The sequence below is a fragment of the Brassica napus genome, chromosome C9, assembly GCF_020379485.1.
Source record: "Brassica napus cultivar Da-Ae chromosome C9, Da-Ae, whole genome shotgun sequence".
NCBI classification, from domain to species: Eukaryota; Viridiplantae; Streptophyta; class Magnoliopsida; order Brassicales; family Brassicaceae; genus Brassica; species Brassica napus.
The window spans coordinates 5,512,544-5,539,815 of record NC_063452.1 but is presented as its reverse complement, the minus strand read 5'-3'; the positions used below and the strand labels follow the sequence as shown (position 1 = coordinate 5,539,815).

The following is a 27,272-nucleotide window of genomic DNA, read 5'->3' as shown; positions in this document are numbered from 1 at the left end:
AAAAAGCTAGACGACTTACATTTCAGTCGTCATAGGTTAGTTTTGCATTTGACTCGATTATTTCAGAAGTTTGACTTTTCTGGACGACTTACATTTCAGTCGTCTAGTGAAAATTAAAATAATAATATTTTTTAAAAAGTAGACGACTTACAGTTAAGTCGTCATAGGTTTGTTTTGCAATTGAAAAAAAAAACTTCAAGATTTAATTATATACAGACGACTTATAATTCAGTCGTCCACGAGACGACTGAAATGTAAGTCGTCCAGGATTTACGAGGTTTGACCAGAATCTCGGAAAAAAATCCTGGACGACTTACAAGTAAGTCGTCTCGTGGACGACTGAATTATAAGTCGTCTGTGTATAATTAAATTTTGAAGTTTTTTTTTCAATTGCAAAACTAACCTATGACGACTTAACTGTAAATCGTCTACTTTTAAAAAAATATTATTATTTTAATTTTCGCCAGACGACTGAAATGTAAGTCGTCTGGGGAAGTCAAACTTCTGAAATTATCCAATCAAATGCAAAACTAACCTATGACGACTGAAATGTAAGTCGTCTAGGTTCTTTGGAAATTTTTTTGAAACCAAACAAAAACAGACGACTTAACTTTCAGTCGTTTCAGGTTACAGATTTCAAAGTCAATTGCAAAAATAACCTCTGCGTTGACCAGACGACTTCCAGGTAAGTTGTCTACAGCCAGACGACTTCCCAAGTAAGTCGTCTGACGAACAGATCTGGAACGATAAGTTCCTTAGCATATATAAGGCTTCTCCAAGCACACAAAATCACAAACGAAAGTAACCCACCCAGAATTGTTAGCTTCTATGACTCTATGAACCATAAAAAATTTAGAATCAAAATCTTGGGTTTATTTAGCTCATTGTGGAGAGAAAGTGAGAGATATGTTGTGTTTAGTTCACAAGAATGGAAAAAGAAGAAGGGTAAATCGATTTTGGGAACATTAAGAGCTTCAAATTGGTTGTTCATGGTGGTTGTGGTATTGATGAAAATGGCAATCTTGTAATTACTTGAAGATGATGAGGGTGAGAGAGTAAAAATGTCATTTTCAAAAAAAAAAGAAAAAAAAAATTGATGGCATTTTCGTAAATTATATGAACTTGTGGGGTGAATAGGGCAAAACCAATTTTCAAAAAAAAGGAGGTTAGTTTTGTGTTTGACTTTAAGTTATAGGTCAATTCTGCAAAAAGCCCTATGTAATTCACTGAATTCATAAAAGAAGTGAAAAAAAAATCTTAACTCATATCAATGAAACAAAGACGAGAACGAAAACATAATTCTATAGAGGTAGAAAATGAAATCACTTATGGAGAGTCAATAGTAAAAAAATCGAGAGCAGAAAATCCAATCCCCTTTCGTCATTATACAATCGATGTTGCATATTTGGTTTTAGTGATTTGTGTCAGTCGCAAAACTTAATTTATTTTTGTGCATATAAAGTCTTAAAAATAATTAAAATGAGATGTAATACGTTAACTATTCGACAACGATGATATATTTAAGAGACCAACATTTGTATTCATCATTTTATAATCGATAAAGATTGTAGTGTTGCAAAATGTTAAAATAATTTCATAAAAAAAATTATTATAAGAACTCACCCCGTGCCACATGCGCAGGTTATCATCTAGTTGTTTAATATTCAGAATCTTATTATCTTTTCTGTTTATGTGAGTTCGAACATCACTATAATTTATATGCAATTCAATCAAAATAAGCCAGTTTTCATATGATATAGAGATATCATTTTTTGTTAACATTCAGCTACACAAACAGGATCTTCATACCTCTGTAAAAAAACATAGGTCATGTATCAACAAGGATCTCATGGAGCCTATACTCTAATTTTACATTACTAGAGACGCAGAGCAACACACCCAACACAAAATTTCTGTAAAAGAATACATATATTTATGATGAGTCAAAGCTTGTGGGTGTTTCAGTCACTGAACTCTAAACTTCCACTGCATGAGCTGCTACCCATCGCGGCTATGCAAAGAAAGGCCTCTCATAACCATCAACTTTCTTCTCCTTGAAGAAATTTTCTCTCTCAACATGCTTTGCAGGTGGTGGTGGAATCACAACAGCCTGGGATTATGATTGCGAATGGCTATCACCACCACCGTGTAATAACTCCTTTGATGGTAAAGGACGAGTGAGTGGACGGTTTATTCTTTCACTATGTATAGATGATGATCCAAGCAAGGTGTGTGGATGAGGTGATGGCTCTTATTCATCCTCATGCATTGCTCTAGCTTTCCCTTTTCGCAATCTGCAAGCACACAAGAATAATAGCCATTTTAAGACTCCAAGAACCTTATGAAAGCAATCAATAAGGGGAGAGAGACATTCTGACTAACTGCTCAGTCTCCTCTTCCTCGTCTCCAAGATTAAGATGTGTTGGATTGGAGATAGAGCTATTTGCAGTAGAAGCGTTTAGCTCAAGTTTCTTGTGGCCATTGGATGTAGTAGACCTGCCTGGCACTGTGATTTTACCAGACAGTAGATCTTTATGTCTGTTAAGAATCCTCTGAAGTTTCTCATTCAGTTCGATTGCTAGAGAAACTGCTCTTTCATTCCTGCACATACAATCCCATCTACTTGAGAAAGACATGCCATCTTAAGCAATAGAGATGGAAAACTTGCCTTGAGGTCATGATGAGATGCATTACACGCTCTTTCTGAAACGAGCATTGCTCGACAAGATCAAGAGTAAACTCATCTATTGCTCCCTAAAAGGTCAAAAAGTGGATCAAACTTGAGTTATCACTCAGACTAAGAGATCAACAAGAGAGCCAAAGAATGTCTGTTTAATACCTCAGGATTTTGAGAATCAACTGCATCAAGCACTTGCTTCAAAACTTCTAATGAAGCACTGGCCTCCTGTAAAATGCTACAAGCAAAAGGAGATACAAGTGATTAAGCATTAAGAATTGAGGTACCTGACATGTGGAAGAAGAAGAAGATACCTAGAAGGAGAGGTAGTGTGAGACTCTCACTGCTGAGTAGTGGGAGCAGTCCCTTCGCTTCTAGCATACAAATAGAAAAATCTAATATCCGTAGCATACAAAACAAATCACAAATACCTCCAAAAATTCAGATATCCATCCGTGTCCAGCCCTGTTGCATGAGATTCCACGAGAAGTCTGCTATGTTTTTCATCTTCTTCTTCTTCCTCCTCAGACCACCTCCAGTAACCTGCATTGCATATTTACTGGCTTTAATTAATATTTTCACGAGACCCAAGCGGCTCCATCCTTGTGCTGGTAGCTGCTGCTGCCTACAACTTCAGGGTAACTACTGCTTTGGCTGCTGCTACTCTCAAATTCCTCGGTCAAGATATGCACACCACACTCAATAATGTTTTCATCGTTGTCTCGGCAGCTGAATTCAAATATAATATCACTCCTAGACACGTCCACGTCATGGCATCTCTCTTTTTGAAACAAGTCCCACAAAGCACTAACAGGTGTTCCGACAGAAATGCATGCGTCGTCTCGACAGACAACCTAAGTTCGTTGATGAGCTCACCTTTGCTTCTTAGACGACAATAGAGACTACTATCTAAGTACTGTACCCCTAGGGCTGATGAAAGCAGGACGCATGCCTTGAAACTTGAAGACGTGGAGAAAGTACCCTCAGGGATGGTTATGGAGTTTCCTGTGGCTTTGTGAGTGAACTCAGCAGGGATTTCTCTGCCTGGTAACAATAAACACTTGTAATTGACAAACAGACAAGAAACTGAATCAGTTCACTACAAGGACGAGGAGGAACATCTTTCAACCAAGCCATGGTGGTTTGGTTTTTCGTCTAGAGATTAGACGGGTTTTAATCACTGATATTGTTTCAAAACTATCACACATGTTAGACTAAGGCTGCATTAGTTTGTACAAAAACCTTTTTTGATTTAAATAAATTCAGAAAAAATGTCAAAAATATCACACTCATAATATGGCTTTTATGTTTACATTAACCAATTTACATTCACTAATCTAGACTTAAGATTTAGAGATGAGTGGTGGGGTAAGTTTTTAGAATCTGAAATCTAGGATTCTAATAAATATATAAATAAATACTTAAAACAAATTAAAAAAAATAATTTCAAAAAGAATTTTCGATTTTCGAAAAGAAATTTTAAAAAAGAAATTCAAAATATTTATAAAAAAAATCGAATTTAAAAAAAGTATAATTCGAAAACATTAAAAAAAATATTTTGTTTTTATTTTTTATTTATTGAAATAATTATTTATTATATATATATAGAGAACGGTAAAGATGAATTTCCCCCATAAATTTAACTTTTTTCAAAAAAAGAACACCTATCCCATCGTTGTATTATTAGCCTTCTTGCTTCTTCATCAAGTTTCAAACAGTTACGGAACATGGACTTTCTGAATGGATGGAAAATGGAAGATGCTCTTCTCTCTTCTTTCTCCAAATTCACATCGTTGCATTTGTTGGGAGTAGTACTATACGCTCTTGATGCAGATAACAAGAAACGTACGCTTTTGAGCGATCCACAATCAGTTGCATCGAGAAGCCAAACCGAAAGGGGAAGACTCTGCAGTGACACTAGTTTTCTGCAGTTTCTGATGATAAGATCGTGCAGATGCCGGAGACCGATGACACAATCTGGAATCCTCTTTATATCACTGTTGCTTAGGTCTAGATAAATTACATTTATAGGGACATGCGTTAATCTCTTGAGGCTTTTGTTGCCTATGATAAGATACTTGAGGCGAGACCAGCGTTCAGCAACAGACGCAGGAACATCTTCTATCTTTGTGTTTCCTACATCAAGATATTCAATGTTGCTAGAAATATTTGGAAAAGTTCTCAACCGTGAGCAACCGTTCATGTCGACTTTCTCAAGAGATGCTAAGTTGATGTTGTTGGTGGGAATGACTCGTAGTTTAGTACAGTAGCTCATCTTCAACTCTTTCAGTCTGTGTGAGTTTTTAATAGAAGAGGGAAGCTCCACCAGGCTTGTGCCCGTCAGTGTCAATGTCTCAAGATTAGTAGCATTCGTAAGATTTGGCATTTCTTTCAGCTTATAGGAAAAGCTAAGATCCATCTCGTTGAGATTTGCAAGGGGCTACATGTGTCAAACACAACAAATGAGAAAAATCGTATATATAAAAACTTTTGGAGATTTTTTTTATATGAAATTTTAAATTAGTGATCATGCGAAAACAAAATATTTACAAAGTGATACTATGTAAACTAAGTGTGAAAGGATGAAAAAATAACTGATTAGGCCCTATGAACGGTTAACCTCAAACCATCTTCTAAGTAAAGCCTTTGATTGGTGGTATGAGTTAGTCTTGATTAAGTTGGAGTTATGAGTAAAACTCATGAATTAGTTTTAAGTTTTTGAGCTTTTGTTTGAGTTATAATAAATTATAAATTATAGTTGAGTTACAATTTTGAATTACTCCCTTTGTAAAACTAATAACTCATATTCTTATAGCAAACTTACTATAAAAATCTACCTTTTATACCACATAATTTTTACTACGAGTTACGTCAAATTGTAACCTTTTTTGTAATTCAAATCTAACACTACTTGTCACCAGTAGGATGTAAACTAAGTGTGAAAGAATGAAAAAATAACTGATTAGGCCCTATGAACGGTTAACCTCAAACCATCTTCTAAGTAAAAATAGTATAAGATTTTTTAAAATAACAAATACCAACCTGGATTCCTCCCCAGAGCTTCTCGAGATTGCTGTGCGTCATACGGAGCGTAACGAGACATTCTGGCTGAAATGTTGAAGGAAGACGTTTTCCTGGGTAAAACGCCCAATCAAGCATACTTAGACGAGGCAGATATGTCAAATCCCCTAGTATGCATGGGAAGCTAGCATTTTCATTATAAGAACCCATGTAAAATCTTAAGAACCGGAGATTACGCATTCCTTCAAAGGCTCGCCCACTTATAGAAATCATCCCGCCGACCTTCGACGTATCAAGTGATATACCTATGACAGATCCAGTCCCCTGACATACATTTCAAAAAGTCTGGTTAAAACTGTTATTTTTTTTTGGGAACATATAACTGTTATATCTAGAAAACCAAATATATAAATATATGTAAGAACTTACTGTTTCATTTGCAAGCACAGTACAAATCTCGTCGGCCTCTACTAAAAACTGACGTTTCCCGGGCTCATCAGACTGTTCATAAACTACTTGTCTCCCCAATTGTTGTAGTAAAGAGTGCATCTCTATCCACCCAAAAGATATATCCACAAGAGATTTAAGATCTAGGGTCTTCAACCCATTTTCGAAATCCAAATTACTGTTAGCGAGCATGGCTTTCACATAGAGAAAACCATTATTGTTGAAGATGCTTGCAACGTGAAGGAATATTGATTGATCTTTCTTTGACAATCTGTCATATCCCACTCTTAAAACGTCTATGATTTTTGCATCAAGACTAGTTTCGATCCTAGATAACTGAAGTTCCCACTCTTGCTTGCTCTCCCCACGCAAAGATGAGCCCACAACACAAAGGCCTAACGGAAGATTACCGCAAAGCTTTGCTACTTTGTTTGCGACCTCTTCAAAACCCTCTCGTGGAGAACTGTGGTTAAAAGCAGATAGACACAAGATCTCCACGGCTTCTTTTGAGGATGGAAAATCGACATGGTATTGGTAGGTATCTGGAACCCCATGTGCTTTCAAAATCTTTTTATCTTCTGTGGTAACAATGATCCGACTTCCCAAACCAAACCAGGAAAGTTCTTTAGCCAAGACGTCTAGTGTATCTAGATCATCTACATCATCAAGAACGATAAGAACTCTTTGATCTTGTAGCCATTCTTTTATTGAACCTAGATGATACACCCTCATATCCCTTTGATTCAAAATCTTAGACAGGAGTTGGTTTTGCAAACCCAACTTCAAATCATAATCATCAACACCAATGATGCTCTTGTAACCTCCCTTGAGGTTCCCCATAAAGCATCCAAGTGGAAAATCGGTAGAAAGCTGACAGAATAAAACTCTAGCAATCGTGGACTTGCCGATTCCAGCAGGACCCCATATTCCAATCATCTTCACTTCATTGCACTCAAGGCATAGCAAAGCGTTCAGTTTTCTCAAGTGAGATTGCAGTCCCACCACACCGTCGTAATCCCTTGACAGTGTAACATTCAGTTTGTTCGAAACATCCGTGACAAACTTTTCGACCATTCCAGCTTCATCAGTCCTAACAAAAAATTAAAACCAAAATCTTACTTATGGGTCACTGATTACGAAAGAGAAGAGAAATCTAAATGAGAAAAAGATAAAAATAGCACTAAATCAAGTCTATGTTCCCAAACTAGTAATCAAGGTCAAAAATCACAAAAATAGCACTTAATGTTTTATCAAAACTCACAAACTTAGGGTTTAGAGTTAAAGGGTGGGGTTTAGGATTTAGTATTTAGGGTTTAGAGTTTAGGGTTTAGAGTTTATGGTTTAGAGTTGAGAAATGAGGTTTTGGAGATAAGATTTCAAATTTTGAAAAATAAAAAAATTAAAATTTTCAAAGGATAAACTTAGAAAGGTGCTATTTTGGTCATTTTAGTTTTTGAGTGTTATTTTTGTGATATAAACTTAGAAATGTGTTATTTTGGAGATTTGGCCAATCTAAATTATTGAGGGAAATTTAAACAAACAAACAAACCAGTTAAGAGAGTGTTCTCCTGCTACGGTTGCTACATATGCCAAAGCTTCGGTCCATCTCTGCTTCACTTCCATTGGTTTCCCTTCGCAAGCTTTTTCGAACGCACTTCCAAAGCGTCCACTTTGTTTCCGCACATCGGATGGATCGACGTCGTAAAAAATCGTCATCATCATCTGTCCCTGATCTTCTCTGCACTTCAAGATTTCAACTAGTTCATCTAAGCACCAGCTTGAAGAAGCGTAGTTCTTCGAGAGCAAAACTACGGAGACTTTTGATTCTCTGATGGCTTGTACAAGTTCAGGGACGATCGTTTGGCCTCTCTCAATCTCCTGATCTTTGAAGGTCGTGATTCCTTTATTTGTGAAGTGTCTGTGTAAATGACTAAGAAAAGTTCTGCGGACGTCTGGCCCGTGGAAGCTAGGGAACACATGGTATCTCCTTATGCGAGACGAGGAAGAAGAAGAAGATGAAGCCATGAGACTATGTGAGAGAGAGAGACTGAAGAACTGCTTTTTTTTTTGGTAAAGCTTTCTTCAAAACAAGGAGAAGAACTTGGGCTCCTATTGAAGCCAATGCATAAAGACTCTAGGAGACGATAAATTTCAAAAAGATCTGTATTCTGATTGGTTGAAACTACTTTTGACCTTTGTTTTCTTATACAGTCGTGGAGGACCCACTGGCTTCTTGATTAGTAACGCGTAATTTGTGGAATTTGAGTGGCACTGGTGTTGGCTCCAGGTATGTTAAACAATGTTTAAGAAATCATCAGGCGGTAATTAAACGTTTTATAGGAGATTTTTTTTAAGAAATCGATCCTTTAGAACTGATTTACCGAATATTGATGTTAAATGTGTTGTTTATTTGGCTGATTTGGTTTTGATTGTCTCTTAATATTAACCATCTTTGAGTTTTTGCTTCAGTTGTTTGCAGTAGCTAGGGCTTTTGGAGCTTCAGAGTTCAGACATAATAGCTGTGGATGTTCAGGATCATAAGTTGCAGAAGGCGATGACTCTTGGTGCTACACATATTGTCAATGCTGCTAAAGATGCTGTTGAAAGGATAAGAGTAAGTGTTATTACTTGTGAAGATAAAACAATTGATTTGATATATTAATATGTTTTTCTTATTTTGGGCAGGAAACAACAGGTGGGATGGGTGTGGATGTTGCTGTTGAAGCCTTGGGAAAGCCTCAAACTTTCATGCAGTGCACACTAAGTGTAAAAGATGGTGGAAAAGCTGTGATGATTGGACCCTCACAAGCTGGTTTTGTTGGTGAAATAGACATAAACCGACTTTTTCGTAGGAAGGTATGAGTTTGCTTTCTTTGGCCTAGTTAAAAAATCTACTTAAGATCATAACGTTTGAATCTCTGTGAAGATAAAAGTGATAGGGTCATATGGAGGCAGGATCTTCCTAAAGTAGTGAAACTGGCAGAGTCAGGGATATTCAATCTAGCAAACGCTGTTTCGAGTAGATACAAGTTTGAGGATGCAGGAAAAAGCATTCCAAGATCTCAATGAAGGAAAAATTGTGAGCAGAGGTGTTGTTGAGATTCTATAAAACTAAAGAAGCCCTTCTTAAAAGGCTGCTTTTGACTCAGGTTTTGGTGATGACTGCTTCTGACTCAGGTTTTGGTGATGACTGCTTCATACCTGATTCACTGAGGTCTTGTTTTTTAGTATTTGCAACAATGCCCAGACCGTCAGACAGGTTCATTGTTATCTGATTTTTGAAGCTTACTTAGGTTGTCTGCTTCTTTGTCCATACCAATGTCTTCTGAGTCCTCCTTTTTGAACCTTTTGCTTGAGAATTTTAAAAAGGGTCCATAATGTATGTGTTCTGCTATTTTGTTTCAACTAGATTAAAGTTATTAGGAAATACTGATGAAAATTATCCTAATTCAAATAGGAAAATATTTAAATAATAATTTAATTAAAGAAGTATTAAATATATATGAGAAATTATCCAAATTCCAATAATGAATTAATATTTTTGTTAAAAAAATAAAGGGAAATACCCTAGGATAGCACTAAAAAAATTTCTGTCACAAATATAAACTCTAAGGATCAAAATGACCAAAATGTTTCATTAAATAGGTAAATATACACTTATACCTCCTAGGATTAACTAATCCAAACCTTAGGTTTAGAGTTAAGGGGTGGAGATTTGAGATTGAGATTTAAAATTTTATAAAATAAAAAATAAATATTAAAAATTTGAAAATAAAAATTTTAAAAATAGTTTCAAAAAGTATTTTCGAATTACAAAAATAAAATTTGAAGAAAAAAAAATTCGGGAAAAAAAAATTTATAAAAAAGTTCGAATTTGAAAACATATAATCTAAAACTAATTTTTTTTAAATGTTTATTTTTTTATATATATCTAGGATATTAGAATCTTTTTAACTATTAAATGAAACATTTTAGTCATTTTCCTCTTTATGGTCTATTTTTGTGATCAAAATTTGAAAATGGTATATTTAGGAGAATTGTCCAAAAAGTAAAAGTATATTTGAATAAATAATTATTTACAAGAAATTATCCAAATCCTAATACTATTGAATTTGTGGTTTTGTTAAAAAAAACAAAAATGTATTTGGATAATTTTTTTAATGAAAATGTATAAAATAGTTGGACCAACTAGCCAAGTTACAAATCTGCTTTCCATTTTGAACGTCGCCGTTTTGAAAACGCAATCCGTCTTCTTCCTCCGTCCCACCGGAATATTCTCTCTAATTTTGTCTACTCTCCTCCGTCGCCGAAGCTCGTCAAGCTAAAATTGACCTCCGAATTTCATCCCGATCACCTTATCGGGTCAGATCCTCACGTTCCGCGATCGTTAATTTTCGAAAAACTAAAGTCTCGAGCTTTGATTGGAATTTGAAATTGGTTTCGGATCTTTAGGTCTGTGATTAGGTTAAGGTCAACGTAGAGCTGGGTATGGGTTTTTAGGGCTTTCCTCTTTTTGGGTCTAGATGAGCTCTGTTTCAGATATGAGAGGAGCCAGAGATTTGGTTAGACGTCAATTGCTGAAAAAAGTTGAAGTCTTTAAGATCTAGTTCTGTTCATTGGATGTTTTTCTGAGGGATGTGTTTGAGTTATCAGCTAATTATGATATGTTTCTAATTAGAATCATGGTTTGTGTAGACAGAATGGTTCTTCTTGAACTTGCTTACCTCAATAAAACCAAAGCTTTGTTCAAATTTTCAGGGAAAACTATAAAGCTTTTGGAAAATGGGAGATGGAAGTAGCACCAGATCCAACAGCTCAAACAGCAGTAACTCTGAGAAACCAGAGTGGCTGCAACAGTACAATCTCGTCGGCAAGATCGGTGAAGGCACTTACGGTCTCGTCTTCTTGGCCAGAACCAAGACACAACCCAAAAGACCAATCGCCATCAAGAAGTTCAAACAGTCAAAAGACGGAGACGGAGTCTCCCCAACCGCCATCCGCGAGATCATGCTCCTCAGAGAGATCTCCCACGAGAACGTAGTCAAGCTCTTCAACGTCCACATCAACTTCGCGGACATGTCTCTCTACCTGGCCTTCGACTACGCGGAGTACGACCTCTACGAGATCATCAGGCACCACAGAGACAAAGTCGGACACTCGTTGAACCAGTACACGGTCAAGTCCTTGCTGTGGCAGCTCCTCAACGGGTTGAACTATCTACACAGTAACTGGATCATACACAGAGACTTGAAGCCGTCGAACATCTTGGTTATGGGGGAAGGAGAAGAGCATGGGATCATGAAGATTGCTGATTTTGGGCTCGCGCGTATCTTCCAAGCTCCGTTGAAACCGCTGTCTGATAACGGAGTTGTGGTCACTATCTGGTACCGCGCGCCGGAGCTGCTTCTAGGGTCTAAGCACTACACTAGCGCGGTTGACATGTGGGCGGTTGGGTGTATATTCGCGGAGCTGCTGACTCTCAAACCGCTGTTCCAAGGAGCAGAGGCTAAGTCTTCTCAAAACCCTTTCCAAGTAGATCAGCTCGACAAGATATTCAAGATCTTGGGGCATCCGACGGTGGATAAATGGCCGACGCTGGCTAACCTTCCTCACTGGCAATCCGATCTTCAGCACATTCAAGCTCATAAATACGACAGCGCCGGTCTCCACAACGTGGTTCACTTAAATCTCAAAAGCCCTGCTTATGATCTCTTGTCCAAGATGCTTGAGTACGATCCTCTGAAGCGTATCACGGCCTCGCAGGCGTTAGAGCATGAGTATTTTAGGATGGATCCTCTCCCGGGAAGGAACGCGTTTGTAGCGTCCCAACCGATGGAGAAGAACGTGAATTACCCTACTCGTCCTGTTGATACAAACACTGACTTCGAAGGCACGACGAGTATTAACCCGCCTCAAGGAGTAGCGGCAGGAAACGTGGCGGGAGGTCATGGAATGGGGAGTAGAACGATGCCGAGACCGATGGTTGCGCATAACATGCAGAGGATGCAGCCGCAAGGAGGTGTGATGGCTTATAATTTTCCTGCGCAGGCTGGGATGAATCCTAGTGTTCCTATGCAGCAGAGAGGGATGGCTCAACCGCACCAGCAGCAGCAGCAGCAGTTGAGGAGGAAAGATCCTGGAATGGGTATGTCTGGTTACGCACCTCCTAATAAGAACAGACGTCTCTAAAGATGAAAATAAATCGTTGTGATTTGCTTTTAGAGTAGACTAGAAGACTGTAATGCAACAGCATGTGGTTTCTTGCTATTATGGATTCTGTAGTTTTGTAAAAACGTTATTGATCTCAAGGTGTTTTGTCTTAATGAGATTTTAATTCCTTTAATTCGAAAGTTCCAAGTAGTTAAATTGTAAGAACATCTTTTTAATAAATTTAGTTTGGAAAATATATAAACTAAAAATAATTAAGAAGTTAATGATATCTGATCTTTTGTTTGTCAAAGCTAATTTTAAAAATAAAAATAAAGCAGAAAAATTGTACCCATAGGCCGGGGCGGTTCATATCAAACTAGCTTATATCAAACTAGCTTATGATATGGTCATTAAGCCTTTTAATGATATCTGATCTTTTGCTTGCCAAAGCTATTTTAGTTATTATGATTTGTTTTAAAAACGGTGAAGTCTTTGTCTGTTCTCATGTGTTTCCTGAAATATGACGTGGGTTTGCCGTAATTTATGAATGTACATTTTTTAAAATTTTATTGATCCCAAAATATAATTATAAAAAATATGAGATAAAATAGCGAGGTGGAGTATTGAATTTTATTAGATAAAAATATTAAGTGTGTAAGAATAAAATAAATGTTAAATAATAGATAGAAGAAAAAGAAGATGATATAGAATATTAAAAGTGTAAATTAGAGCATCTCCGATCCATCTAATTCATCTCACTTCTAGATGACAAAAAAAAAAAACTTCATCTCACTTCTAATTTTTTCTTTAAAACAAAGATTGCTATTTTCTCTTCTATATTTAGGGGAATAAATATCATTCCTCTATAATAGAGGTATATTTTTTTATTTACACAATAGTTTTTTAACTTTTTGTGATTATGACTACAAATACATGTTTATGAAGAAATATATTATTTTACATATAAAACCCACTTATTTTTTGTTTACATAATATTCTTAATTATTACATTTATAAATAAAATAAATAAATATTATTATTAACTTATTTGAAAGTCAAATATATTTTTTTAACAAATAGTACTTAAATTTAATATTTAAAACTAAAATTATTTATTATAGTTTAATTATTAAAAAGTTCACATAGATTTTACATAATGATAGCATAGTTAAGTTGAACTTAAATATTAATTAATACATATTAAAACAACTTAATATTCTGGTAAATTACTTCCAGATCTACAAATATCGTTATAATATTGTCCAAACGAAATGGATGGACATGGAACTTGTTGATTTTATTGCTGATTGTTTCAAATATCAGATGATAAAGACAACCGATTCCAAGAGTTTTTAAGTCGATTGAAAACTATCAAAGATAAAAAAAATCTAATTTCTCATTTCATAATGCATTAATTGATTATTTATGAGAAAAGTATAATAATAATGATGGTTAGATAATGTCTACTTTGTTTTATTATTGTTGTTTAATGTTTTTTGTAATAAAATGTTAAAATTAAATAATATTGTATTTTTATGAAAAATTTCTAAAAAATATAGTGAATGGATTAATTTTCAACATTTTTAAGTTAAAGAGTGTTAATAGTAAAAGTAAAAGAATCTTTTAAGAATATTCTTTTTAGAGGAGAAAATAGAGGAATACATTGTAAACAAATTCATCTCTATTATAGAGTTCCTCTATTATAAATGAAAAAATAGAAAAATACATTGGAGGTGGTCTAAGTTAGGATGTTAAATAATTATAACCATTATACATGGTCTTAAGGAGATAGAAATATACTTATTTTCTTATAGTTGACTAATCTAAACTTAGAGTTTATGATGATGTGGGGTTTTTGATTTTTTAAATAAAATATTTAAAATTTTAATATTTTCAAAAGGAATTTTCGGATTTCAAAATAAAATTTTGAAAACAAACAAAATTGAAAAAGAAATCGAAAAAGTTTGAACTGAAAAGTGTTTTTTTTTAATAAAAAAGATTCTTTATTACTATTTATTTAAATATTTATTTATATTTGTATAAATTAACTAATTAAGTGTTGAAATGTCTTTTACCTCTTTAATGAGTTTTTTTGGTCTTTTGTCCTTGTGTGCTTTCTTAGTCAAAAAGATTTTTTAAAATCTTTTGTGAAATTTTCCTTCTATTTTTTTTACAATTTTTTTTCTAAGTTGGATACTCGCATATTAAAAATCGCTTAAGAGCATCTAAAAAAAACTCTATAACTTCAAATATTGAGTTTTTTGCTCTCCAAAAAAGAACTTCAAAACTTCAAATTTAGAGTTTTAAGAAGTGAAACTCTAAATTTGAAGTTTCATCTTTTTATTTACATTTTGGTCCTTATAATTAATTATACATCACATTTATAATTCTTAAGTATTTTTTCATTCATAGTTTTAATCTTTAAAATTTGTATATTTTAAATATTTCAAATTTATTTTTATAAATTAAAATTTTACACATAACAGTTTTTTTAAATCAAAATAAGATTTATAATATTTTAAAGGGGGATTTACCATATATGATTCAAAACTTGATTTTGATTGCAAAAGTATACTCAAGTTTGAATCAAATGCAAAAGTAACTTAAAAACCTTGTGAAATTACAGCCAGCCCCTTGTGACCAAACAAAAAAACAGAACTCATTTTTACGAATATATCCCCGCTAAGTCTTCTGAGTCTTCTGAGATTTTGTTAAGTCTTCTGGACGACGTCCACGGAAGTCGTCTGGTATAGTTGATCTTAAAAATAATTTATGAATTTTGTAAAAAATATTTTGATAAGCGAAAAATTAAAATCATGTAATTATAAACAGTTTTAAATGATATAAATTAAGATATAGCAAAATTGAATTGTTTTCAACATAGATGAGTGAAAGTAGTGAATCATGATATTATTTGGTCTAGGATTTGGCAACATATGTTGTAGTATTGTATGTACAAACAGGTCTGGAAAAAAACTAATTTCATAGTTTCAACCGGTGAGATAACTTGTTTAGCACACAAAAGTCTTCTCCAAGCACCCATAATCTCAAACAAAAGTGATCCACCAAGAATCGTAAGCTTCAATGGTTCTATGAACCATAAATTTTTTAGAATCAAAATCTTGGATTTTTTTTAGATGAATATGGAGAGAAAGTAAAGAGATGTTGTTTTTGGTTCATAAGAATTGAGAAAGAAAGAGTGTAAATCGATTTTTAGGTGCATTAAGAGCTTCAAATTGGTTGTTCATGGTGGTTGGTGTATTGATGGCAATTGCAATATTGTGAATACTTGAGGAAGATGAGGATGATAGAATAAAATATGCATTTAAAAAAAAAAGTGATGGCATTTTCGTGAATAATCTGAACTTTGGAGGTGAAAGAGGCAAGTCAAAGTTCCAAAAAAAACATGGGTTAGTTTTGTGTCTGACTTCAAGTTTTGAGTCATATTTGCAAAAAGCCCTATTTTAAAAGTAGAATTAGACAACAAGAATATTATAAAAAAAACTTAATTTTTTTAAGAAGATATATTCATGAAGACATGATTATTACACAAATTTAAATATTACAACAATAGTAATAGTCTAGTAAAATTTTCTGAAACTTATAAAATATTGTACAAACAAATTTTGTATAACCTAAAATAGAGCATTAATAAATAATTTTGTGTAATAATGTGCTATTTTCTTGTAGTTTAATATTTAATTAAACATTTCTATTTATAATTTTATATATTAAGTGTAAGATTTTATTAATTAATATTATTATAATATTTTTATATATGTGCTAATTATCTACAAAAGTTTTATGGATTTATATTAATTATGACAAATATAAGGAGTATAGTGTAAATTATAAATAATTTGGAAATTAAATTTGAAGTTTTGCTTTTGGACAAAAACACTTTGAAATTTTAAATAAAGAGTGTGCAAAACTTTATAATATATAATTTTTTGGAGATGCCGTAATGGTTGACAAAAAAAAAATCTCTTAGTAATGAAGTTGCTCTAAGATACTCACCACCTCTTGCCAAGCAGAAACAAAACAACGGAACTATAATGATAGCTTTAGGGGGCGATTTGTTTAACAAAAGACGAGCAACTCTACTGGTATTTGCTTATCTCAATAGTCAATACGAAGAAGATCACATGTGCGATTCGTTGTGAAATGTTTTATTAGAAAATAAGTTTTCAGAAATCAACAGGCAACAGCCAAAGATCCATAAATATTTTATGGGGCCGACACAATCAGGGTCGGCATGTGATTTACATAGAAATACACATAAGTTTTTTACTTTAATTATTTCTCCTTATTTTGATTTATAGTTTTATGGACTATTAGTTGGTAGTTATCAACGTTATCTCACCTTCTCTCCTTCAACGTGAAAACCAACTTCAAAGAAGAAGAAGAGAGCAAAAGGAAAAATCATGGAGGTTGAGAGAGACCAAACTGTATCCTCACCAACGATCCCTATCGTTGATCTAAGCAACCTCGACAAAGAGCTAGTGGCACGTGCGGTTGTGAAGGCGAGCCAAGAGTGGGGGGTTTTTCAGGTGGTGAATCATGAGATCCCCAAGGAACTTATCCAGAGTTTAAAGAAGGTTGGGACACATTTCTTTGAGCTCTCATCAGAGGCGGAGAAGGAAGCCGTGGCGACGCCAGCAAACTCCAAAGACATCCAAGGATACGTTACAAACAGCCAACAAGATATAGAAGACAAGGTTGATCGAGTTGATCATCTCTTCCATAATTTACCGCCACCCACTTCGGTTGATTACAGATACTGGCCAAAAAATCCTCCAGAATACAGGTACAGTAGAAACTCTATTGCTTAATACTCGAATTAAGAAAGATAATAAATTAAATTTTATTCATTTTTCAATTTTTTTTAGAATAGCATATGTAAATATATGGTTTCACTCAAATTATAATTAATAATATATATATATATATATATATATATACAAAGAAAACATTACATAGTTGTTTATATTCAAGATGAAATTTATCTTTATTTTTTAAAACCTTCAATATATTTTTTTTTAGTAAAATTACATCTAAAAGCACATTTAAATTATACACTACATATATCATATACACCAAATAATATAACAAAAATATTACGAAAGTCTAATTTTAAAATTTTAATTAATATACAAATTCTGAAATCACTATTTTCTTATTTTACAAAAATCTATTCTAAAATAGAATATCTGAAAAATTATGATATTTTATTAGTTTACCGAGATTTATTTGCATAACAAAAAGTCTGAAAAAGAACTTTCGTAAGTAAATCTCTATAAACTAATAAAATATCATAACTTTAACATTATTAATTTATAGATTCTTCTTCGCTTGTGTTAGTCCGTTGAATTTATAAATATACAAGTAAACTCAAGCAAACAAACAATCAGGCTTTAATATTCGATTTTTGCCGAGTTAAATAAAATTTTATTCCATAAAGTACATTCAAGTTACACTTTCTCCAAAATTTGGTCAATGCAGGCAGGTGAATGAGGAGTATGCAAGACAGGTAAAGAAGCTCGCAGAAAATATTTTGGGTTGGTTATCCGAAGGATTAGGGTTAGATCGTGAGGCTTTGTTCAACCAAGGTTTTGGAGGTGGCGAAAAGGCGGTTTATACGATGAAGATAAACTACTATCCGCCGTGTCGTCCACAAGCAAATTTAGTCCTTGGAATGCAACCTCACACAGATATCCACGGTTTGACACTTCTGGTCCCCAATGAGATTCCTGGACTTCAGGTGTTCAATGATAACCAATGGTTCGACGTGGAGTATAACCCATCTGTCATCAATATTCTTATAGGCGATCCGATCTGGGTATGTTTTATATATGTAACTCTATTATATAGTATAAGGTTGGATCTGACATTTGGGAACCATAAATATTTACATAAATATTTTTTGTTAATATTAATTAGAAAAATAAAAAAAAACTATGTTAATTGTAAATAATAAAATCACCAACTATGCGACTTATATACAAATACTATATCTTTAAATTTAGAGACAAAGCGAATGTTTCATCGGTTGTATCCAATATCTCTATATCATTTATTTTGCAGTAGCCTAGTGTATATAATTTGTTTTGAATAACGGGAAATTGTATCTATTTTAAAGTCAAACGTGGATTCATTTTACAGAGAATGAGCAACGGGAAGTACAAGAACGTGTTGCATAGAACGACTTTGAACACGGAGAAGACGAGGATGTCTTGGGTTGTTCTCTTGAAGCCACCTTATGATATGGTCATTGAACCTTTGAAGAAGCACACAGGAGATGGCGACGAGGCTCCCAAGTTTGAGCCCATTACTTACGGGGAGCACGTAGAACGCAAGGTCAGGGATAAACTTTCAAAAGCGGTCATGAGTGCGTTGTTGATTTGATGTTGTCTCCTGTTTTTTTCTGACAATTCGTCGTTTCTTCAATGTTTTTTTCTGAATTTGTTTTATAAGGAAGTTGTTATATACATTTATAATAAGAATACTAGGTTAAGATCCGCGCCTTGAACATTATATATATAAATTATTTTATATATTATATGTTTATAGCATATTATAAAATAATAAATATATATTGAATAATTAAAAAGTCATTATCTACTATTTATATAATTAAATTGGTGCGAACATATAAATAAATTTAATAAATCGAAAAAATATTTTTTTCTATTTGATATGATATATAATTAAATTTAAATGATAGTAACATATATATGGTATATGTTAATATTAATATTTATTAGATGATATTTTTTGCTCATATATTTTTTTTTATTATTTGTATCTGTTATAGCAAAAAGTCTAAATTAGTGACAACAAAATTTTCACTGTAGAAATAGTGGTTTAAGTAATTTATAATATTTTAAAAAATTAAGTTGTCAATATTTTTTTAAATTTTTTATCAAAAAAAATGTTCAAAGTAAATTTCAAAATTACGATATTTATGTATTTTTATATGGCATATAGTTTAATTAAAATGATACATATATTTATATATCTTTTTTTTATACTTATTAAATGAGACTTTCAACTTATATTATTTTTCAATTATTTGTATCATGTCATAACAAAAGTTTTAAATCATAGATCACAAAATTTGAATGTAAAACTTTTAACAGTTTTAGTAATTTATATTCGTTTTTAAAAATTCAAAATATAATATATAAATATTTTTTTTTTAATTTTATTATATAGTTACTATGATTGTTTAATTTATTTTAATAGCTTAAAATTAAAAAAATATAATTATAATACACATTTTTTTTTATCAAATCTTTATTATTCAAAATCATTAATTGTCATATATACTTTAGCCACATTAGGTAATTCTGTAATCTTATTTAAGGAAATAATGAATCACATTAATAATATATTTATTATGGTTTAATAAAAAGCTTATTATATATTTAAATGGACCAACCTATTTCTCTAAGGAATTCTAGTGATGACATGTGGTTACAAAAAAAATGTTGCAATGTTTCTCAAATAATATATAGGGGATTCGGAATGCGATTTGCGAGAATTGTTCGTTATTGTGGTTGTGAAGAAAGTAATACATTTGCTTTCACTTTGGTATATGAGTACAAAAGAAATACAAAAGAACAATTGACCCAAGAAGATGTACAAAAACAAATTAGCATACTAACCTTTTTACTAGATCTTTTTTTATCTAACAACTTAAAGTGACTAATCAAATTATTTAGGCTTAACTAGTTAATACCTGGATGAAAAATATAAGCACAAACGATGCCTATATATATATATTTAAATTCGAGTGTGTAAAATATAAGTTTATCTCGCCGCTAAATGTTTTGTTCCATTTTTTTTGGCTATGTTCATATATATCAATTGGCAGTCTTGTGGTTTCAATGGTAACGTTTTGTTATCGCATTTGTTCTCGGTAAAACATATATCTGTGTTGATCAGTTGATCGCAGATATATTAAATTGTTAATATATATTATATAATACCATTATTAAAATAATACATATTTCAACATTTAAGTTTAAAATAAATGTAATATATATGTGTGCTTTTATATTTTAAGTATGAAAACTAGATTCGATAAAATAAAATAAAAGTATGAAACCTAGATTTTGACCCACGGTAGATTAAATCTTTCTATTTAATATGTTTATAATTATTAAGAATACCATCAAATTGATTGTTTGTATTCCTATTGTAGATTCATATGTTTTCAGTTTGAGATTTGTGTGTTTATTTTTTTTTTTTAGTTTTTGGTCTTGCTAATTTATGAAATTCTTTTCTTCTTTAAACATGCGAGTTGTTATTAATTTAATTTTGATAAATTAAAGATTGAAATATAAAATATTAGAATTTTAAGTATATTTTTAGGTTTTATCATATTTTTGAAGATGGTCATTTTGATTTGAAAATTTTATATAAATTTCAAATTGTATTTTGGGTTTTTTCAAAAAGAAATACATGTTTAGCTATGTGTGAGGTATATTAATATAATATGGCATTATATTATGTAGATTATTATAATTTCAAAATTTTATATTTGACAACTATAATACATAAAACTATATATACACTACAAGAAAACATCGGTATTCTGACGGACATTCCGACGGAAAATGAAATCCTCGGAATTTTTCGAGGAATTTCCGAGGAAATTCCGAGGAAACCCAAAATTTGGGTTTCCTCGGAATTTCCTCGGAATATACCGACGGAATTCCGAGGAAACATCAATCCGTCAGAATATTCCGAGGAAATTCCGACGAACTAGTGATCGATCGATGCGTTTTTGGACATATACCCATCGATCGATCACATTGTTACGCTTTGGTCCATCTTAGTGATCGATCGATGCGTTTTTGGACATAAATACATCGATCGATCCGTTTATAAAAAAACATTCGAGATTTTGAAACCCCAAACACTAGTTCCTCAGAATTTCCTCGGAATATTCCGAGGAAATTCCGAGGAACACTTGATATCCTTGATCGATCGATGGGATAATCTCATCGATCGATCACATTGTTACGCTTTGGTCCATCTTAGTGATCGATCGATGCGTTTTTGGACATAAATACATCGATCGATCCGTTTATAAAAAAACATTCGAGATTTTGAAACCCCAAACACTAGTTCCTCAGAATTTCCTCGGAATATTCCGAGGAAATTCCGAGGAACACTTGATATCCTTGATCGATCGATGGGATAATCTCATCGATCGATCACATTGTTACGCTTTGGTCCATCTTAGTGATCGATCGATGCGTTTTTGGACATAAATACATCGATCGATCCGTTTATAAAAAAACATTCGAGATTTTGAAACCCCAAACACTAGTTCCTCAGAATTTCCTCGGAATATTCCGACGAAATTCTGAGGAAGAAAAGGGTTTCCTCGGAATTTCCTCGGAATATTCCGAGGAAATTCCGAGGAAATAGGGTTTTTAAACCGAAAACAACGTTTTGCGGTTTGAATAACACCTATATAACCCTTATTAAGTGTCTTACGTTCATTATGAAGTCAAAAATTTGTTCATTACCCTATAATAAACACTTTTCCGATTGTATGAACGAAATCCCCACAACATAAGAGAAACACTTATACACTTTAATGAACGGTAAAGGGAATACTTACAATTCGTTTTGAAATTTGTTATTTCATGGTTTATGCTCATCTATACAAAGAATCCTCAATGGTATGCATTACAATTGTATAAGAAATGAAATACGGCAAAAAAAATTGATGTTTTGAAACCCCAAACACTAGTTCCTCGGTATTTCCTCGGAATATTCCGAGGAAATTCCGAGGAACAATATAAATTAATAGAAATACATGCACAAGATATTCTTTTTCCTCGAATTAATGAAAATATTCCGAGGAAATTCCGACGGATATTTAAGTGGCCGTCGGAATTTCCTCGGAATATTTTCATTTAACCGGGCAAACAAGCCGCCAAATATTTTGCGAAAATTGAAATTGAAAATACTGAGGGAATTCCGACGGAAAATATCCGTCAGACCCAAGGTTTTATAAACTCGAACCGCATCTTCTTCCCCATTTCTCTCTTCTTCCCCATTTCTCTCTTCTTCCTCTCCGGCGATCTCTCTCTCCTTCCGGCGTTCTCCACCTTCTCTCGCGACGATCTCTCCGGCGAATCCTTTCCATTCCTTTACAAATCATGTAAGGACCTTATCCCACTCTCTTAGGTCCTATTTGTTAGGTTTTTAAGTAGATTTGATGATTTTAGAAGTTTTTTGATAGACTTTTGTTAGGGTGATTGGGTAGGATTGTGATTTGTTGTGTAATAGGTTTAGAATTGTGATTTGGTTGTGTTGAATTGATTTAGAACTTTTTTTATAAATTGTTTATTATTTTTGTATTTACAAAACGTTTATATAAATTCGATTTTACAAAACGTTTTTGTATATAAATTCAATTTTTGGATTTATAAAAGATGATTTCATATTTATAAAAATATTTATATTTATTAAAACTAATTTTGTATTTATAAAACATTTTTTTGATTTATAAACACTATTTTTTTATTTTTGTATTTATAAAAACTATTTTTAAATATACAAAACGTTCTTTGTATATAAATTCGTTTTTTTGATTTATAAAAGATGATTTCATATTTTAAAATTAATTTTGTATTTATAAAACATTTTTTGATTTATAAACATTATTTTATTATTTTTTGTATTTATAAATACTATTTTGTATTTATAAAAAGATGATTTCATATCTATAAAAATATTTATATTTATTAAAACTAATTTTGTATTTATAAAACATTTTTTTATTTATAAACACTATTTTATTATTTTTTGTATTTATAAAAACTATTTTGTATTTATAAAAAGGTGATTTCATATTTATAAAAATATTTATATTTATTAAAACTAATTTTGTATTTATAAAACATTTTTTTATTTATAAAAACTATTTTATTATTTTTTGTATTTTAAATATGTTTTCTATTTCAATTTTAATTTTATATTTTTGAATTTCAATTTAAAAAAATAAATTTATAATTTTTTTTTTGAATTTTGGAAATATTCCGAGGAAGTGTATCCCTCGGAATATTCCGACGACATATTCCTCGGAATATTCCGAGGAATTTCCGACGAAAAAAGTCCTCGGAATATTCTGAGGAAATTGAAATCCTCGGAATTCCGTCGGAAATTTCCGAGGGATTTCCGAGGAAATATGAATTTCCGAGGAGTTATTTCCGAGGACTTTTTTCGTCGGTATGTCGTCGGAATAGCGTTATTCCGACGACATACCGACGATTTTTTCCCTCAGTATGCCGCTGTTTTCTTGTAGTGATATTATTAAAAACTATAATATTTGTTGTTATATGAATTACTTTCAATTATGTAAAATTAATTGTTGCAGAATTAGGTAGTTTGTAAATGTTTATATGTGTATTTCACTATAACCAAAAATATAAAAGATTTTAATTAGATAGAAACAGTTCAAAAATAAATATAGTTTTGCATTTGACCCGCAATTTCAAAACGCGAGAGATTTTTTATAAATAATTAACATAATCTTTCATTTTGAAAATAATATATATTTTTTGAAGTTTTATGTATTTTATTTTACCATTCACATTTTTTGTCATCACAATTGACATTTATTTTTAATTTCGAATAATTTAATTTTAAATGAGAAATCAATTTGTAAATGTAACTAAAATTTATATAAATATGACTTATGAAAGTTAAAATAGTATAACCCGCCAATTTAACTTCGTTTGAATTACTTATAGTTTTTTATTGTTGGAAGTAAAGATAAATTTGCATATTTTAAAATATCAAAATATCGAGTATGTTTCTCAATCTGGATTTTAAGTAATATCAATTTATATGTTAAAATCTGAAAATTTAAATATAATTTTAAGACTGCAAAAAATGCTATACTGGATTGATCGAAATATATTTGCTTTTGGATTGTAGTTAAATAATTATATTTGAATAAATTATCACTGAGCTCTGATTATTAAATATGCTCTCCTATTATTTATGCTTTTCAGACTTGAAATGATAATATATTAGAATACAATGGTCTACGTCATAATTAAATTATAAGAATAAATATGTGAACTTAACTTATACAAATTTTGGTGAGTTACATTATTAAATGCTCCGATGTTTGTTGGCAATCTTTGCAGTTTTTTTATGATAATAATCGCGTAAAAATTGTAATTAACTAATATTCATAAAAATAGGTGAATGGGGCATTTAAACTATTTTGTTACATTTCAAAGTAGATTCTTTCAGAAATTTTGTTTAAATGTTATATATTAAAATGTTTAATGTAAATTATAAAATAAGACATGTTAAACAACTAAACATTTTAAATATTCAGAAGTTTGGATACCATATCAAATATAAACAATTGAATATAAATTGGGTTAATAAGGGCTGTTTGTTTCTCCATTCAGATGTACCATCTGGATGAAGATGAGAGTTTTGTTTGTTTAGGCATTAAAAGTACAAGTCATCTGGATGGCTCGTCTGAAGTGAGTTTTGAAAATTTAGGCTTAATTTTGAAAATCAGCTGGTTGATCTAAATTGGATCATCTCGATGGAGATGAGTTTGTCAAAATGGTATAATGTCTATTATACTCTCATGTAATTAACAAATTATAAACTTAAACCTAATATCATTTTGTCACTCATTTTGTCACTCATGAAAAATGACAAAACCACAATAACGCATTTTCCCACCAAAACCACAAAATGCATTTTCCCACCAAAACCACAAACCACATTTTTAGCTAAAATCGTAATTTTCTCCTAAAATGAACTTTCTCGCCAAAGCAGATTTTCCCGTCAAAATCACAAAAATGCACTTTCACATCAAAACACGTTTTTGCGCAAAAACTGCAAAACACATTTTTCCGTTAAAACCGCAAAAACGCATTTTTCCTCCAAAACCGCAAAAACACGTTTTCCCACTAAAACCGTAAAAACACGGATTTTTACAAAAACGTATTTTCCCGCAAATGTATTTTCCCACAAAACCATAAAAATATGTTTTCCTGCCAAAACCGTAAAATTGTGTTTTTCCGCAAAAACTGCAAAAACACGTTTTCCCGCCAAAACCGTAAAACGCGTTTTTCCGCCAAAATCGTAAAACACGTTTCGCGTTTTCCCGCCAAAACCACAAAAACGTGTTTTCCCGCCAAAACCGTAAAAACATGGTTTCTCGCCAAAACCGGAAAACGCATTTTTCCGCCAAAACTGTAAAATTACGTTTTCCCACCAAAACTGTAAAAACGTGTTTTCCCGCCAAAATCACAAAAACGTATTTTTTCACCAAAATCGCAAAAGCGCATTTTTTCCGCAAAAACCGTATAACGCATTTTTCCGCCAAAATCGCAAAACGTGTTTTCCCGCCAAAATCTTAAAATGTGTTTTCCCGCCAAAATCGCAAAAACATATTTTCGCAGAAACTGCAAAATTTGAGTACATCACGCTCTTACCATTGCTTTCATCTTTCAAATTTTAGTTTTATTATGAGTTTTATTAAAAGTTATAGTTGTAGTTAATTTAAATGCAAATTTAAATAAAAATAAATAAATTTATATGAAATAAAAATTTATAAATGTCAAAATGCTAATTTTAAAATAATTTCAGTGTAAATATATTTTAGACTAAATAAAAAAATTAGTATAGTTAAAATTAATATCAAACATATGATTAGATCAAATAAGGGTATATTTGTAATTTTTTTATTACACTCATCTGGATGGAAATGAAAAATAAGAAACGAACATAAAATCCATCCAAATGACTCATTTAGATGGCTCATCTGGATAGAGAAACGAACAGCTCCTAAAATCTGAATGGATCATATAGATGGATCACATATATGGAGCAGATGGATGGAGATGACAGATGGAGAAACGAACAAGCCCTAAATGGAATCACTTAACATGACTCGTGTGTAACCCTAGTTATATCTCGCAACCTCTCCTTTCTATAGACAACACTAAGCAGAAGATAATGAAGTGAAAAAGAAACAATGGAGACAATCTCAGCCCCGGACGATATCCCCATCGTCGATCTAAGTAACCCAAACGAAGACCTGGTGGCGCTTCATAGATCCTAAAAAACTAAACTTCTAATTAATATAACTTCTCTACTTGTTGACCCTCCCGACCGCATATAATTGTCGTATTAAACTCGTTCGACCGATCGAGAAGAGTCATAGGGCCAATCCACTTGTCACTAGTCAGTTTTAAGTTGGAAACGCCTTTCCATAGACACATCAATAAGCAGAAGGGAGTGAAGCTAGTGAAAAGAAACAATGGAGACAATCTCAGCCTTGGACGATATCCCGGTCATCGATCTAAGTAACCCAAACGAAGACCTGGTGGCGCGTGCGGTGGTGAAAGCCAGCGAAGAGTGGGGCATTTTCCACGTTGTTAACCATTGGATCCCCCCGGAGCTGATAGGGCAGCTAAAGGAAGTTGGAACAGAGTTCTTCCAGCTTCCGGAGTCGGAGAAGAAAGCCCTAGCTAGCGAAGCCAAAAGACTCCAGGAACATGGAAGGTTACGTAGCAAATTTAAATGGCTGGGCTGATCATCTCTTCCACAGGATATGGCCACCGTCGAGAGTCAACCACAGATTCTGGCCTAATAACATTCAAGATTACAGGGAGGTGAACGAGGAGTACGCAAAGGAGATAAATAATCTGTCGGAGAAAATCCTTGGGTGGTTGTCCGAAGGATTCGGGTTACGTCGTGAGGCATTGAAGGAAGATATTGGGGGAGAAACGGTGGAGTATCTGATGAAGGTCGTCTTCTATTGGCCGTGTCAAGATCAGGATGTGAAGTATGAACTCCGCATCATACTGATCCCAGTGGGATCACGTTCTTAAATTCGTTGAGAACACCTATGTTCTAGCCGAAAACAAAAGAATAAAGAGAAATCTCTTAACTTTTATTAATCAAATCATAA

The 27,272-nt window shown here is 32.5% G+C and overlaps 4 protein-coding genes and 2 pseudogenes across 4 annotated transcripts; 4 read left to right on the top strand and 2 right to left on the bottom strand.

Moving 5' to 3' along the window:
• Window positions 1-1,329: 1,329 nt before the first annotated feature.
• On the bottom strand, window positions 1,330-3,814 carry LOC106408494 (annotated as a pseudogene).
• LOC106408497 (disease resistance protein RML1A-like) lies at window positions 3,269-8,378 on the bottom strand. The gene is made up of 4 exons (XM_048769825.1): window positions 7,695-8,378; window positions 6,128-7,235; window positions 5,720-6,022; window positions 3,269-5,117 (listed from the first exon to the last, which is right to left on the bottom strand). Exons 1-4 carry the CDS (start codon window positions 8,168-8,170, stop codon window positions 4,317-4,319), a joined length of 2,688 nt encoding a protein of 895 aa, XP_048625782.1. The 5' UTR covers window positions 8,171-8,378; the 3' UTR covers window positions 3,269-4,316.
• Window positions 8,379-8,505: 127 nt separating this feature from the next.
• On the top strand, window positions 8,506-9,007 carry LOC125593334 (sorbitol dehydrogenase-like). Its single transcript, XM_048769826.1, has 2 exons — window positions 8,506-8,759; window positions 8,831-9,007. The coding sequence occupies exons 1-2, from the start codon at window positions 8,700-8,702 to the stop codon at window positions 9,005-9,007; spliced, it is 237 nt and encodes a 78-aa protein (XP_048625783.1). The 5' UTR covers window positions 8,506-8,699.
• Window positions 9,008-10,318: 1,311 nt separating this feature from the next.
• LOC106411411 (cyclin-dependent kinase E-1) lies at window positions 10,319-12,488 on the top strand. The gene is made up of 2 exons (XM_013852169.3): window positions 10,319-10,507; window positions 10,904-12,488. Exon 2 carries the CDS (start codon window positions 10,928-10,930, stop codon window positions 12,332-12,334), a length of 1,407 nt encoding a protein of 468 aa, XP_013707623.1. The 5' UTR covers window positions 10,319-10,507; window positions 10,904-10,927; the 3' UTR covers window positions 12,335-12,488.
• A 3,968-nt stretch (window positions 12,489-16,456) lies between these two features.
• Window positions 16,457-18,811, top strand: LOC106409586 (flavonol synthase/flavanone 3-hydroxylase). Its single transcript, XM_013850192.3, has 3 exons — window positions 16,457-17,102; window positions 17,798-18,134; window positions 18,458-18,811. Exons 1-3 carry the CDS (start codon window positions 16,720-16,722, stop codon window positions 18,698-18,700), a joined length of 963 nt encoding a protein of 320 aa, XP_013705646.1. The 5' UTR covers window positions 16,457-16,719; the 3' UTR covers window positions 18,701-18,811.
• A 7,807-nt stretch (window positions 18,812-26,618) lies between these two features.
• On the top strand, window positions 26,619-27,218 carry LOC106398986 (annotated as a pseudogene).
• The last annotated feature ends 54 nt before the right edge of the window (window positions 27,219-27,272 follow it).

Bases quoted from the DNA above. Each gene is read 5' to 3' on its own strand.
- LOC106408497 (XM_048769825.1), bottom strand. From the start codon at position 8,170: ATGGCTTCATCTTCTTCTTCTTCCTCGTCTCGCATAAGGAGATACCAT. The intron at 7,236-7,694 runs GTTTGTTTGTTT...ATTTTTTGTTAG, and splicing joins GGAGAACACTCTCTTAACTG to GACTGATGAAGCTGGAATGG. The intron at 6,023-6,127 runs GTAAGTTCTTAC...AATGTATGTCAG, and splicing joins CTGTGCTTGCAAATGAAACA to GGGACTGGATCTGTCATAGG.
- LOC106411411 (XM_013852169.3), top strand. From the start codon at position 10,928: ATGGGAGATGGAAGTAGCACCAGATCCAACAGCTCAAACAGCAGTAAC.
- LOC125593334 (XM_048769826.1), top strand. From the start codon at position 8,700: ATGACTCTTGGTGCTACACATATTGTCAATGCTGCTAAAGATGCTGTT. The intron at 8,760-8,830 runs GTAAGTGTTATT...TATTTTGGGCAG, and splicing joins ATGCTGTTGAAAGGATAAGA to GAAACAACAGGTGGGATGGG.
- LOC106409586 (XM_013850192.3), top strand. From the start codon at position 16,720: ATGGAGGTTGAGAGAGACCAAACTGTATCCTCACCAACGATCCCTATC. The intron at 17,103-17,797 runs GTACAGTAGAAA...TGGTCAATGCAG, and splicing joins AAAAATCCTCCAGAATACAG to GCAGGTGAATGAGGAGTATG. The intron at 18,135-18,457 runs GTATGTTTTATA...TTCATTTTACAG, and splicing joins TTATAGGCGATCCGATCTGG to AGAATGAGCAACGGGAAGTA.